At 39.7% G+C, this 15,988-nt stretch overlaps 1 protein-coding gene across 4 annotated transcripts in view; it reads right to left on the bottom strand.

Moving 5' to 3' along the window:
- Positions 1-15,988, bottom strand: part of atp8a1 (ATPase phospholipid transporting 8A1) — a 358,923-nt gene that overhangs the window by 16,253 nt on the left and 326,682 nt on the right. For all 4 annotated transcript variants that reach the window (XM_063043220.1, XM_063043222.1, XM_063043221.1 and 1 more), the window contains one exon: positions 7,850-7,957. In XM_063043220.1, coding sequence (XP_062899290.1) covers positions 7,850-7,957 — 108 coding nt within the window. The remainder of the gene's footprint in view (positions 1-7,849; positions 7,958-15,988) is intronic.

The following is a 15,988-nucleotide window of genomic DNA, read 5'->3' as shown; positions in this document are numbered from 1 at the left end:
AACACAGAGATCACCAAGTTCAGATGCAAGAAAAATAAATTTGAATTTTATACAGGCAGGTGACAAGGAGCTGTGAAATGTTCAAATTCTGAAAAACTTATACATAGAAAGGTATGTTGGCAGAATTGTATAAAGCCTTGTTTAGAACACCACTGAGAGGAGATTTTAAATTTATGAATGGCTCCAACAGGCAGATATTCACTAGGCTAGTACCAAAGCTATGAGTTACATTATGAAGATGGGCTCCAAGTTGAGACAGTGTGAATATTACCTCTAATAGTTAAATTGAGAGTTAAGTGTCATAATTTTAAATTTAAAGTTGCATCAATTGGGTGTGAAATCAGAGTTTCTTCTGTAACAAAATATAGTGTAAATATTGATTCACTCTGCATGCCGGGCTGATTGAAGAATGTTCGAAAATTTGTTTGAAAATAATGAAATATCAGAAAAGTCTAAAGATCATGTACTTTAATTAACCCATCAGCTGCCCCTTTGTGTCATTGCGTATGGTACATCATGCTTGATTTTTAGCTGTTATTTCCATCCTGCTGTATTTCTAATTTTCCAACCTTCTCTTTTAAAATTTCTTCAATTTCAGATTAGCTTTCCTTTGAGAGAACGATTTTATTCTAGAGCAATATATCTCTGGTTTTATATGGCAAAGAAATAACTGCTATCAAGTGCCATACAAAAAAAAATGTCCCATCTAAATAACATACTTCAACGGTCTGTTAAAAATGTAGTCAAAACAAAGTTCATCCTGCTGCAAATGACGCAGCATAAATGATGGGTGACAGAAGATGACTGAAGTAAAAAGGACTGAATGCAACATTATGCAGCTTACAAATTTAGTATAAGATTACATGGGCAAGAAATTCCCTTCACTCTTACAGGCTAAACATAAACTTCAATATTAAATATAACTTTACATATTTTAATGTATCTGTGTACCTAAGATAGCAAAGTAAAAGTGCAATCTGATGTGTTTAGACCAAGACAGATCTTAACAGATCTACAACAGATATTCTCTCTAAGTCCCGAGATCCCATAGTTAACATTAAAACAGCTGGTGCCTTCCCAACTGATAGTCACCAAATTAATCATTAGGTGCTCAACTTGACAGTGCCTGTAAATTTTCAGATTTCAACTGTGTGGGATACCCAAGTGTATCTCTGGTCCAGACAAGTACCAACTCATTAGACAGATGTATCTACCTATGGTTGATCATGGTGAAAAGTTGAGTGAAAATGCAATTTTTTTTTTCACATTTGGAGGAACAAACCCACAGTGGCAGATAATAATTATTTTCAAGAACCTACATTTGCGTGTATTAAAGTACATGAACAGTGTTGTAAAAGTAACAGTTTCTTTCATCGCTCATTTAAGATGTGACGGGACGATTTAATTCATTATAGTCCACAAATCAATGATATGTTTATTTTTAAAAGATATTTTTAAGGGCCACTGATTGACAAGATTTCCTTCCTCTCACTTCCCTTCCCCATAAATCCCTGTGTTTCTGAAGTTGTAGTTTTAAGCACTTACTCAAAATCATTATGAGCAGAGCAGTTTAAAGGATTAAGCTGTATTAGTGCAATTTTATTCTGTTATTTTTAATTGATCAGTCAAGATGCCTGTCTCAAAGTTATTATGTCAGCCGAGAGGCAGTAATTGCACCAGCACTGGAAATCCATCTGAAGAACAGTCGGAAGTGTGAATTCTGTTCTCATTGTTCCTTCTCACAAAACTTAATTTGCATTGACTTAAGTACACATACAATTTTAGCATGGCTTCTAGCACTCTTGCTGAGGTGGTGGTACAGGCAGGTACGCCAATAACATTTAGGCATTATCTGGAAAAGCACTGCAATTGCCAAGGCAAAGTGGGCTATGGACCTTGTGCTAGGAAATGTGACTAGTAGAGGTAGGTATAATGCTCAGCATAGACATGGAGGGCCAAAGAGCCCATTTCTGTGCACCATGACTGTACCATCTTTACCAGATCACTATAGATTAGCAACATTTTTGAATTTAAAATTGTTCAATTTGGAGATAACAGGAATTCTGCAGATGCTGGAAATTCAAGCAACACACATCAAAGTTGCTGGTGAATGCAGCAGGCCAGGCAGCATCTGTAGGAAGAGGTGCAGTTGACGTTTCAGGCCGAGACTCTTCGTCAGGACTAACTGAAGGAAGAGTGAGTAAGGGATTTGAAAGTTGGAGGGGGAGGGGGAGATCCAAAATGATAGGAGAAGACAGGAGGGGGAAGGATAGAGCCAAGAGCCTCCATCAGGTTGGAGGCTACCCAGACATTCATGCCATCAGGCATGAACATCGACTTCTCTAACTTCCGCTAAGGCCCCACCTCCCCCTCATTTCCCATCTGTTACTTATTTTTATGCACACATTCTTTCTCTCACTCTCCTTTTTCTCCCTCTGTCCCTCTGAATATACCGCTTGCCCATCCTCTGGGTCCCCCCCCCCTTGTCTTTCTTCCCAGACCTCCTGTCCCATGATCCTCTCGTATCCCCTTTTGCCTATCACCTGTCCAGCTCTCAGCTCCATCCCTCCCCCTCCTGTCTTCTCCTATCATTTTGGATCTCCCCCTCCCCCTCCAACTTTCAAATCCCTTACTCACTCTTCCTTCAGTTAGTCCTGACGAAGGGTCTCGGCCTGAAACGTCGACTGCACCTCTTCCTACAGATGCTGCTTGGCCTGCTGCGTTCACCAGCAACTTTGATGTGTGTCAATTTGGAGATTTTTTTTTCTTAGCTTCTTTGAACAATTACCCAGTTTCTGAAGCAATCTATGGACATGAAGCAGACTAAATCATATTCCCTTGGGAACTCCTCTTTAAACACTGAAGATACCCATGTTTATGATAACTATTACTATTCTACTTCCTTTATCCAAGGTATTCTGCCTGTTAAAAGAGAAAAATGTCAATTTCATTTTTCCATATGGAATGTATTCATGAAAAAAATATGCAGATTTTCTGACTTTTTTTTATTAACATTGAAACTAAACCTGTAAACAAATTTCATTCACTAATATAAAAAAAAAGAGACAACAACACTGATCAAAATAATCTTTAAAGTTTGTTTGCTGTTAAAGTTTCCTCAGCCATCCCAGCAATCTCTCAAAAATAATATGCTGGTGAAAACTAAAACAAATTTGATTACACAGACGAAAAAAAAGAGCCTGTAGCATTTTCAAACATCAAATCCACCTACTTCATCCTCCTGCCACATTAAGGAATTTCCACTTAAACAAACACTTTGGTAATAAATTTACAAAACTGAACAAGGAGATCAAATGCTTGATCACATATTGTGAGGCAGTTGAAGATTTGTGCGAGAATTTTACTCTGCATCTTCTTCAGCAGTTTTGAATTTGCTCTTTACCTAGTTTTTTGATGGGCAGCACTGGGTAATAATCCCTATAAATCAATTTTAAACACGAACAGTTATCCACGCACAACTTACACAAAATTCAGGCAAATCAAAATTTTGTGTTTTGATTTCTACAAAGCAGTAGAATAAAAAAAAACCAAAGCAACAATTTGGGCTTACACATTTTTAGGTGGGAAACTTAAAAGATTATCAGATTAGTTGTTCGAAATCTAATTTAAGAACAATTTTATTATGAGAGATATTTTATGACAAAAGACATTAAGCTGGCCCTCTCCAGATCAGTTGCAGCATTTTAAAAGCTTTCTATTATTTCACAATTCTGGAGTTAGTATCTCAATTTCAGTCAAATGATTAGTTTGTAAAGAAAATGTACATTAATTTCTGTAATGCAGTTTTAGGTAAAAAAAAATTAGATATTTTCCCAATAATGCAAAATGTTCATTTTCATGTAGCCAATACCAAGCTGATGATTCTATTCTTAGATTAAGCTGAAGAACACAGAACTTGTCTGTGCCGAGTTAATCGCAACTATTCGAACTTCAATTGTGAAGCGGGGACAATTGGCCTGGCTATTCAAATCTTAGTGCCTATAGAAATGATCAAAATGAATTAAAAAAGCAAAGTTTTTATTTGATATTTGAAAGCCTGTCAGATTTCGTGCTGCAGAGGTAATCCAAAGCTCAAAGATTTAAAGCCCACATTCGTATTGAAAACAGAGAACTTCTTTGTGTTTTGTACGAAGAAAAATAAAACCCCACAGAGGTATTTCCTTCCTTTCTGTACAAAAGCTACCCCACCACCAACCCCCCCACCCAAAACACTGTGTAGAAACCATTTTTGTTTCTAACTTTTCACATCCCTCCACGCACAGACAAATCATCTGGGAAAGAGCAAAGCGATCCTTTTCAAATGATGCCGGTAACAGGAGCAGCCTGTTCGAAGGACGGGTCCCGACTGCCTCTGTGCGTAGTTTACAAATTGTTCTTAATGTGTGAGATTTGTGGCCCATGCCAAGTTTCTTCTCTAGGCCTTAGTCCCTTCAAATGGATCCTGTCACAAAAGTAGCTCCCAGGGGGATTCAAAGGGATCAGAAATCAGAGAGTCACAAAGCTTGATGTTTCGAAGGCCCAACAGGCCCCAGAGGGAAAACAACAACTCTGTTGTCTATACAACATGACAGCTGCTCAGATTAAGAATTTAGCTTTTTTTGGTCTGGAGTTTCCTCAAAACATATCTCTGACAATTAAAGCAAATTTCAGTTTACTTCCCCATACATACAAAAGATTTTATACTGATGTCTCTCAGCATTTAAAAAAATATCATAGTGAAACTGTTGTAGCAAGTCCACATGCCCTTCGACACATGAGATTTAGAAACATGATATTTGGTTGAACAAGTCCTTAAGTAAAAATATGTGAATGTGTCAGTAGAAGTGTGGGAGTATACTGGTCCTTTGCCCTCATTATTAGTTTATATTGTGACTGGTAAAAACAGCTTGATGGGGAGAAACTGATCTGCATTTATAAACCATGTTTCATGCTGGTCTGCCACCTCAACAGTACGCATTCTAGTCACCCATATACAAGTAAGGCATGAAGCCTACACACTTCAATCTGATACATTTTCAAGCATTTTGAAAGATGGTAAGAACCAAAATTAGAATGCATTTCCTTACTTGCTTTAATCAGTATGATATAATACACTATTAAATAAAATATTGATTTTACATATTAAATAAAATATTGGTTCTATAAAATTTAAGGTCATGCCAAAAGTCAGTGTACACAGTTTGAGACTGTCACTCTGGGTTTTCTTAGTATATCTGGACACGAGAAACTTTGACAATGTTATTCAGAGTATAAAATGGAAAAGGAGGAAAAACCAATCTCCGAATATTTATATTAAGAATTCTTAATAATACTTGTTTAGCTTAAAAGGTACTAGTGTAAACAGTGCAATTTCTGTTGCAAGCACGTTCTGTGTGTTTTAAGCTACTTCATCAGAACTCCTGTGTTCTAACACAAAGAATTACCAGACATGGATTAGAAGGTTTGCTAGATTTCAGGTCTCTGGAAGCAACAGCCTTTTAAAGATGCTTAAGATCTTGGATGGATTTTGGATTCATCAAAGTCAGTAAAAATACCAAAAAGACAGGGAGATTGGAATTTAAAATTAACTCTGTTATCTTTATGTCTGAAAGCACTGCTTTAGTATTGAGAATTACAATGTGGATGCAATATCTGAAGCCATGCATGCACTGCACATAAAATATTCAACATATATACTGCTGATTTTTGAAGTAACTTTGAAGGTGAAGTTAAACTTGATCCTTCAATTTGATTTTAATCCTTTTGCTTTTCCCACCCTTCAGGGATTTGCTCCTAAATTTAGCCCTGGAAAGCTGAATTACATTCCTCCCAACTATTAATAATGCTCCATTGAAGGTACTTGTAAGAAGACAGTTGGGGTGGATCAGTATTTTTTTTTACACAAATTCCTACCGACCCACTCTAATTTACTGCTGATAAAAAAAAAATCATATCTCACTCAATTCTGGAATTTCACCATTTTCTTGGCAAGACCAAACTTCAGAAGTAGTTAATGGAGAAATTTATCTCAATTTACCTGACAAATAATTGGTCAAATTGCTTTGCCTTAAATAACTAGCAGGGGTCATTTTAAAACAATCAAGAACAGGAGTTTCAGTTACTAAAGTTACCGTATAATTGTAAGAGACTGAATTGGCTACAAGATGAAATCCTACCCTCATTAAATCAACTTGATTCCTGACATGTGCTTAATCAGGCATCTACCACTACATAAAGTAATTTAAATATATTTATTACTGTAAGGCAGAAAATTAGTTAGCATAAAATTAATAGAGTACTAGTAATGGGATAATTATTACTCTAAATTCTCCCATTTCCAATAGGCATAAAAATTCATACATTACTAAATCTGGAAACATGATTCATCATGTTAAGTTGGAATTGCTAGTTAACATTGTGGACAAATAATGCACTGCCTGGACAACGTTCCACTGAAGATACTAATTAATTTTACTTTAGATGCATCCTAGATATCCAAACTGTTTTTATTTGACATAAACTCTCACACCCAATTACTTCCTAAAAATATATATTATCCCTTAATATGAAAGGAAGCCATTATGTAATTATCTGCAACCATCAGTATCTAAACAGTTAAAAACTTCATTAAACAAGGCCAAAAAGACAAGGGTAAGCCTAGTGGATGTTATTTCAGGATAATACAATGCTTGCAGCTGTTACAATCCAGTAATAGAATCAGAATGCTGACTCTACTAAATATTTTGCAGCCAGCAAACATACCAATTCATTTAAACATCACAACTTTGACAACTCTGATATTCACTTGCTCTACTGACCGTTGCGGTATTTAGCTTTTAATAGATTTTGTTCCAATCATCATCTAGAGATTACTTTGTGTCTTTGCACAAAGTGGCCGTCATCTTAAACAAATAAGATCTGTAGATGCCGGAAATCCAAGCAACACACACAAAAAATGCTGGAGGAACTCAGCAGGCCAGGCAGCATCAATGGAAAAGAGTACAGTCGACATTTCTGGCCGAGACCCTTCGGTCTCTTAAACAGATGTGTTATTATCTTGACATGTACTCATCGATTTCAGAGCAAGGACCATGGGTTAAGAATTGGAAGTAGTAAACTGATTATTTTTTCTTCCTGCTAGGCTTGTATACGAAACCAAATTACACTAACTAGATAGCACTAAGCAAAGATCTAACCCAAGCCAGTCTGGTCAACCTGACATATTGTTAGTTATTTATTGATTAACTGAGCATTGAAACTGACTTTCAAATCTGACAGAGACACTAGAGACAGAAAGACATATCATCTACTGAGACAAGCAAATAGCTTCAAAGCCATGATACTAAACTGCCTTCAGGGACACTGGTGGCTTAATGATCTCTGAAGAACACAAAAAGGTCTTAAAATTAGGTGTTAGCTATCCAGGAGTTTAAACATTGTGCAACATGATATTTATCAAGAAATCCTATTTTCTAGAAAATTCTGATGGAAAAATGCTGGTTAATTTAAAATATTATTTAAATTAAACATTTTACACACTTTGGCACTGTCAAAAATAGTGCAGCTTTACCCTCACAGGCTTCAAGAAAATCATAATTTCCATCAAAAAAAACCTATATATCCATTACCAGTGTTAATCCCACAACTCTTCAAGTCAATTTGTAATTCGATTACCATACTTTTCATGCGACTTCTATTTTTGTCATTTTAGAAATGGGAAGAGATTCTTTCACAGATGGATAATTAAATACAAATCCGACAAGTATAACGTAAGATAAAGCCAATCCAGAATGTCGTTGTAGCGGACAGGATAAAGCATGCAATTAAACGTATGTATTAAAGTAAGTACCTCTCCAGATATGTCAGGAGCCAATGGAATCGCCGGCCAGAGTGAAGAGTAGATTGCAAAAAACACCACCCACATTCCAATGCTGCCCCAGATGGCCACATGACTGAACTATTAAGGAAAAGAAAATGGGATATTAAGCATTCAATAAAGATAACTGAGAACATAAGAAAAGCTTATACAGAACCATGATCCTATCTCGATATTTATTAAGATCATTGCTAATCTTGTTTCTGAATTCCACGTCCCTGCCCATCACACCTTCTGAATCTCCTGTGCATCCAAATGTTTACTGGTCTCAACCTCAGTGACTGGACATCCAAGACCATCTTAGGTCGAGGATTCCAAGGATGTACAAACTGCCAGGTAAATACATTTCTTATCCCAGTCCTGAATGGGTGCTTCCTCACCCTGAGAGTATGCCCCAAAACCCTACAATATCCCAGAAGAGCAAACAGATGCTTGATAGGTATCCTCTCAATCCCTCTCGGTATATTTTATATAATAATGTGATTACCTCAAATTCTTCTAAACTTCTGAGAAATTATTATTACTCAATTTCTCCTCATAGGTCAACTCCTAAGTCAAGAAACACTCCAATGGATCTTCACTACACTAATTCCCAGCCAATATAGCCTTTCCTTCAAACAAAGAGCCCCAAACTGTCAACAGTACTCCAGATGTGATCACACAAAAATGCTGGACAAACTCAAGGATCTCTTAGCTTTGCATTATTGCCTTCTTGTATGCCATGAACCATCTGACTAAGATTTCTCTGCACCCTGACATTCACTATTTAAAAAGTATTGTTTCTAATTCTTCCTGCCAAAATGCATTATTCACACTTTCCCAGATCTGATTGCACCTGCCGTTCACTTACCCATTCTCTTCTAAAGAATTAGAAGCAACTTTGTTCTCACTATGAAGTATGTTGTGGAGAACCAAACTAGAATATTGTGACTTGGTTTGGCTTCAATTGTAGTGAAGAAGATACTTCTGATAAAGATTACTGATTAGCTTTATTTGTCACACGTCCATTGAAATACACTGTAAAATGCACTGTCAAATCAAATCAGCGAGAATTGTGTTGGGCAGTCGCAAGTGTTGCCAGGCTCTGGCGCCAGTCTAGCAGGCTCACAACTCACTAACCCCAATTGTACGTCTGGAATATGGGAGAGAACTGCTGTACCTGGAGGAAACCCAGATGGTTGTGGGAAAAACAAACTCTTTACAGGCAGCACGGCTTGAACCTGATCATCGATTGCTGGTCCTGGCCTTACACTAACTGGATAGGGGAACAATCAAGCTATACCGGGTTCATTTCTGGAACACTGGGCAGAATTGCCCTAGGAAGGGAGACTGGGCCAATATGCATTTGAGTTTAAAAGCGCACTGAATTCCTACAGGGCCTTTTTTTGGTTAGAAGCAGGGAAGATGTTTCCTCTGGCTGGGATGTCTAGAACCTGGGGTCACATTATCAAGGTAAGGGATGGGAAAGTCAGGACAGAAATAACAAAAGAAAACTTCCCCCCAGAGGGTGGTGAATCTTTAGAATTCTCCATCCAGGTGAGCTGTGAAGGCTGAGATGTTCAGCATTCCCAAGACAGGGATCAAGAGATTTTTTTTTAAGATCCTAAGGGAATGAGGGGACATGGAGTTAGTGCAGGGAGGTTGTGATACTGTAGAAGATCAGCTACAATGATAAAGCTGGCATGGGGGGGGGTAGGGGGGATGGAGGGGGAAGCAGCTGAATAGCTTACTCTTGATTACATTTATGTAATACTGCTCATTATTCTGATACATAGTGTGTTTTAAATTTGTACATTAATTTTATAAAAATCTGAACTGCAACCCAACTAGCAACTTTGGAATTAACTTACCAATTGTGCACAAAAAGGATGCTCTAGTTGTACAATTTTAAAGTGAATACAGAGAATATTATCGCACTTTAAAATCTAACATTTATCACTAAACCAAATTTATTGATGAACATCTATTTGCCCTTAACTCATTATCATTAATGACATGTAAAATCCTGGTAACAAATTGATTCACATCTTGATGACAACCCATGGTTAGTTTCAACTACCAAAGCTGACCCTCATTCAGGCTGCCTTGAGGCTGAAATAATGTTATAACACTTGGAAAAATTATTCAAAGATCTCATGCCTTCTGCAACAGTATTCACTGGAAAAGTTCTGTTTGCAATGCAAGAGCTTTATTTTATACATTTAACTTGTCAAGACACAGCATTTTGTCTGTTAAGTGAACAAATTAAGGATTTGGGTACAGAAATCTGCAGACTTCTCTACACTTTTTGAATATTCTGATTAGTGACAAAAATCCTGTGGTTTATGCAGCCTCTGTGATTAGATTACTAATATCTGCTCCCTATACAAAATCATACTGCCAAGTTGTTGATCTATTCTGCTTCCTTCCTTTAAGGGGAAGATTAAACCAGAAACTCAAACTGACAAACTATCATGTCACCAGAGCAGCGAAGGGACTGGTATTCTGTGATGAATGATTCACCTCCTCATGAATTTGCAAACCACAAGTCAGGAGGGTGATGGAATTGAGTGCAGTCCCAGCACCATACAGAACAAAGCAGTCCACCTGCTTTGTTCTCACCATCCTAAGTGTCCACTGATGCAACGCGTACCGTTCACAACTCTCATGACATTTACTCATACAAAGTGCTGGAGGAACTCAGCAACTCAGGCAGCATCTCGAAAAAGGAATAAACAGTCAACATTTCAGCACTGTTTATCCCCTACCATAGGTGCTGCCTGACCTGCTGAGTTTCTCTAGCATTTTGTGTTTGCCACTCTGGATTTGCAGTATCTGGAGAATCTCGTGTTTACATTTACCGGTACTCACCTCTTTCAGTCCTGTAGCAGCTCCCAGATGTGCAAATGTCATTATCAGGGACAAGGGAGCAGGTACACGGGAACACCCTTTTATAAGAATGCTTCCCAGTTGCCTTACCTTGGAAATATACTCCAATTCCTTCACCATCACTAGGTCCAGACCCAAGCTCCAATTCCCTATTCAACAACACTGCAGGAATACCCTTTGTTACTGAGCCTCGTCTGTTCATCTCTTCCTGTCTGTTGTGCTTCCATTTTTAACTCAATGATACTCATGTGTTTTAAGTTATATTTAGCTCATAACTTTGCCTATTGTCTGAAGTAACCATCACTGTTGCTAAAACCCTTGTTTTGTAAGAAAAGATTTTCATATCGTATATACTGTAGTTGCATGTGTATTTTCCCTTCGCTTTGTTATATACTTTTCATTTGTAAATGGTTCTCACAGAGTTTATAGCTGTGATTTTGCTATATTTTCTCTCCAAGTTGACTGATCCAGTACTTTGTGATTGCCTTCCACATTTCTGATTTTGTTGCAGGAAAGCTAAGCCACAGAGGCACGAGAGATCGCAAATGCTGCAGTGTGGAGCTACATGAAAAATAATGGAGGAACGTAGTGGGTCAAGCAGCAGACTGCATTAAAACCTGTGTAGATGAGAGTGTGCCTACACAAACTTATTGTACATTCCCAAACCAAAAGCCACAGATGAACCAGGAGGTACATTGTCACTGTAGGCTAGATCTGTGGCATTCAAGTCTGGCGACCCAGGCTTGTACCAGAAAACCAAGTATGATTTGTGGAGGGCTATTTCAAGGGCAAAGAGACAATTTCAAATGAGGTTGGAGGCGACATTTGATGCAGGGTTTGCAAGAAATTACTTCCGACAAAGTGAAACCCAATAGTATGAATGGCAGTGATGCTTCAATACCAGATGAACTCAACAACTTCTATGTCTGCTTTGAAAGGGAGAACAGAACTACAACTGTGAAGATCCCTGCTGCACCTGATGACCCTGTGATCTCTGTCTCAGAGGCTGATGTTAGGCTGTCTTTAAAGAGAGAGAACCTTCGCAAGGCAGAAGGTCCCGATGGAGTACCTGGTAAGACTCTGAAAACCCGTGCCAAACAACTAGCGGGAGTATTCAAGGACATTTTCAACCTCTCACAGCTACAGGCAGAAGTTCCCACTTGCTTTAAAAAGGCAACAATTATACCAGTGCAAACAACAAATCTCTTACTAACTCTTTCAAATCTCTTACTAACTCTTCCTTCAGTTAGTCCTGACGAAGGGTCTCCGCCTGAAACGTCGACTGTACCTCTTCCTAGAGATGCTGCCTGGCCTGTGGCATTCACCAGCAACTTTGATGTGTGTTGCAATTATACCAGTGCCTAAGGATAATAATGTGGGCTGCCTTAATGATTATAGCCTGGTAGCACTCACATCGACAGTGATACTTTTATACTTTATAGTCGCCAAACAATTGGTACTAGAATGTACAATCATCACAGCGATATTTGATTCTGCGCTTCACACTCCCTGGATTACAAATATTAAATATTAAAAATAGTTAAAATTAGTAAATGTTAAAAATTTAAATTATAAATCATAAATATTAAATAGAAAAATGGGAAGTAAGGTAGTGCAAAAAAAACCAAGAGGCAGGTCCAGATATTTGGAGGGTACAGCCCAGATCCGGGTCAGGATCCGTTCAGCCGTCTTATCACAGTTGGAAAGAAGCTGTTCCCAAATCTGGCCGTATGAGTCTTCAAGCTCCTGAGCCTTCTCCCGGAGGGAAGAGGGACGAAAAGTGTGTTGGCTGGGTGGTTCGTGTCCTTGATTATCCTGGCAGCACTGCTCCGACAGCGTGCAGTGTAAAGTGAGTCCAAGGACGGAAGATTGGTTTGTGTGATATGCTGTGCCATGTTCACGATCTTCTGCAGCTTCTTTCGGTCTTGGACAGGACAACTTCCATACCAGGTTGTGATGCACCTTAGAAGAATGCTTTCTATGGTGCATCTATAAAAATTAGTGAGGGTTTTAGGGGACAGGCCAAATTTCTTTAGTTTTCTCAGGAAGTAAAGGCACTGGTGGGTCTTCTTGGCAGTGAACTCTGCATGGTTGGACCAAGTCAGGTCATTTGTGATATTGACCCTGAGGAACTTAGAGCTTCTGACCTGTTCCACTTGCGCACCACATATGTAAATTGGGTAGTGTGGTCCGCTACTCCTTCTGAAGTCAACAACCAATTCCTTCGTCTTGCTGACGTTGAGGGATAGGTTATTGTCTTCGCACCATCCCACCAGGTTCTTAATTTCCTCTCTGTACTCAAACTCATTATTACCTGAGATACGCCTACAATTGTTGTGTCATCAGCAAACTTATATATTGAGTTCGATGGAAACTTGGCTACACAATCATGGGTGTACAGTGAGTACAGCAGGGGGCTGAGTACATAGCCTTGGAGGGCACTGGTGCTCAGAGTGATTGTAGAGGAGACCTTGTCCCCTATTCTTACAGCCTGGGCCCTGTCTGTGAGGAAGCTGAAGATCCAGCTGCAGATCTGAGTGCTAAGTCCCAGGTTCCGGAGCTTAGGAATCAGTTTATTTGGAATGATGGTATTAAAGGCAGAGCTGTAGTCAATGAAAAGGAGCCTTACATATGTGTCTTTATTCTCCAGGTGTTCTAAGGAGGAATGTAGGGCCAAAGAGATGGCATCTGCCGTTGACCTGTTGCTCTGGTAGGCGAATTGCAAAGCGTCGAGGTTGACCGGTAGGCTGTGGTTGATATGTACCATAACCAATCTCTCAAAGCACTTCATAGCAATTGATGTCAGAGCCACAGGTCAATAGTCATTCAGGCATGCCACCTTGCTCTTCTTCGGCACTGGGATTATCGTTGCCTTCTTAAAACACGAGGGGATCTTAGACTGAAGCAAGGAGCAGTTGAAGATATCAGCAAACACTCCAGCTAGCACACTTGCACAGGCCCGGAGGACCCGTCCTGGGACGCCATCTGGGCCCGTCGCCTTCCTTGGATTTATCTTCAGGAAGGCCCTTCTAACCTCCTCCTCGATGACGATGAATCTCGATGCCACCAGAAGCGCCACAGTTATTGATATTCCCAGCCGTTTCTCTGCACCCAGTGATCTCATTTAGACCCTGCCATGGTCTACCGGCATCCCTCTGGTTAGCCTGGGCTTCCAACTTGGCTGGATATTGCCTCTTGGCGCCCTTAATGGCTTTCCGGAGTTCATGCCTGGATTCCGTGTAGCGACTGGTATCCCTGGACCTCAAAGCTGCAGCTCTAGCCTTTAAAAGGGACGTGACCTCATAATTCATCCAAGGTTTCCGGTTAGGGAATACCCGGATCGTCTTGCGAGACACGTAAGAAATGCTTTGAGAGGTTGGTCATGACTAGACCGAACTCTTGCCTCAGCAAAGACCTGGACCCATTGCAATTTGCCGTTTGCCACAATAGGTCAATGGCACATGCAATCTCAATGGCCCTTCACTACTTTAGACCACCTGGACAACACAAACACCTATGTCAGGATGCTGTTCATCGACTGTAGCACAGCATTTAATACCATCATTCCTACAATCCTGATTAAGAAGTTGTAGAACCTGGGCCTCTGTACCTCCCTCTGCAATTGGATCCTTGACTTCCTAAATGGAAGACCACAATCTGTGCAGATTGGTGATAATATCTTCTCCTCACTGACGATCAACACTGGCGCACCTCAGGGGTGTGTGCTTAGCCCACTGCCCTACTCTCTGAATACACATGACTGTGTGGCTAGACATAGCTCAAATATCATCTATAAATTTGCTGACGATACAACTATTGTTGGTAGAATCTCAGGTAGCGATGAGAGGGCATACAGGAGTAAGATACTGTATGCCAACTAGTGGAGTGGTGCCACAGCAACAAGCTGGCGCTCAACGTCAGTAAGTCAGGAGCTGATTGTGGACTTCAGGAAGGGTAAGACGAAGGAACACATACCGATCCTCATAGAGGGATCAGAAGAGGAGACAGTGAGCAGTTTCAAGTTCCCGCGTGTCAAGATCTCTGAGGATCTAACTTGGTCCCAATATATTGATGTAGTTTTAAGGAAGGCAAGACAGCGACTATACTTCATTAGGAGTTTGAAGAGATTTGGCATGCCAACAAATACACTCAGAAACTTCTATAGATGTACTGTGGAGAGCATTCTGACAGGCTGCTTCACTGGTCTGTTATGGGGGGAGAGGGCTACTGCACAGGACCGAAAGAAGCTGCAGAGGGTTAGAAATTTAGTCAGCTCCATCTTGGATACTAGCCTACAAAGTACCCAGGACATCTTCAAGGAGAGGTGTCTCAGAAAGGCAGCATCCATTATGAAGGACCTCCAGCACCCAGGGCATGCCCTTTTCTCACTGTTATCATCAGGAAGGAGGTATAGAAGCCTGAAGACACACACTCAGCGATTCAAGAACAGCTTCTTCCCCTCTACCATCCGATTCCTAAATGGACATTGAACCCTTGGACACTACCTCACTTTTTAAAATATATACACTATTTCTGTGTTTTGCACATTTTTAAATCTATTCAATATATGTATACAGCAATGGATTTACTAATATATTTATTATTTTTTCCTCTTCTATATTATGTATTGCATTAAAGTGCTGCTGCTAAGTTAACAAATTTCATGTCACATGCCAGTAATAATAAACCTGATTCTGATTTATGGAGGGCATGGATTCGAGTCTGGCCCAATCCAGACGAAGGGTCTCAACTGAAATGTCAACTGTCTATTTTCCTCCACAAAGTTTCTTCAGTGTCTTTTTTGCGTAAGCTACATAGAGCTTGGCTAGTTATTTTCCTAAAGGTTAATGTGCAGTCACATTAGTAAAAAGATTTTATTTATTCAACACACACAAAATGTGAGGAACTAAAGAAGTCAGGCAGTATCTGTGGAGGGAAATAAATCGTCAACATTTTGGGCAAAGACACTCTCATCAGGAATAGAAAGAAAGGGGAGATAAGCCAGAATATGGTGAGGCTGGGGAAAGAGTACAAGCTGACAGTTCCTATCCCCTCCCAGACTCTTCATTCCCCCTTCCCCACCTTCCTTTCCACTCATCTGGTCTCACCTATCACTTGCATCTTGTACTCCTTCTCCCTCTCCCCACCTCTTTATTCTGGCTTCTGCTCAATGCTTTCCAGTCCTGATGAACTGTCTTGGCACAAACCGTCGACTGTTTATTCCCTTCCATAGATGCCGCCTGA

This window comes from Mobula hypostoma, chromosome 3 (genome assembly GCF_963921235.1).
Source record: "Mobula hypostoma chromosome 3, sMobHyp1.1, whole genome shotgun sequence".
NCBI lineage: Eukaryota > Metazoa > Chordata > Chondrichthyes > Myliobatiformes > Myliobatidae > Mobula > Mobula hypostoma.
The sequence above is the reverse complement of the archived record's forward strand: the minus strand, read 5'-3'. Positions and strand labels throughout refer to the sequence as shown.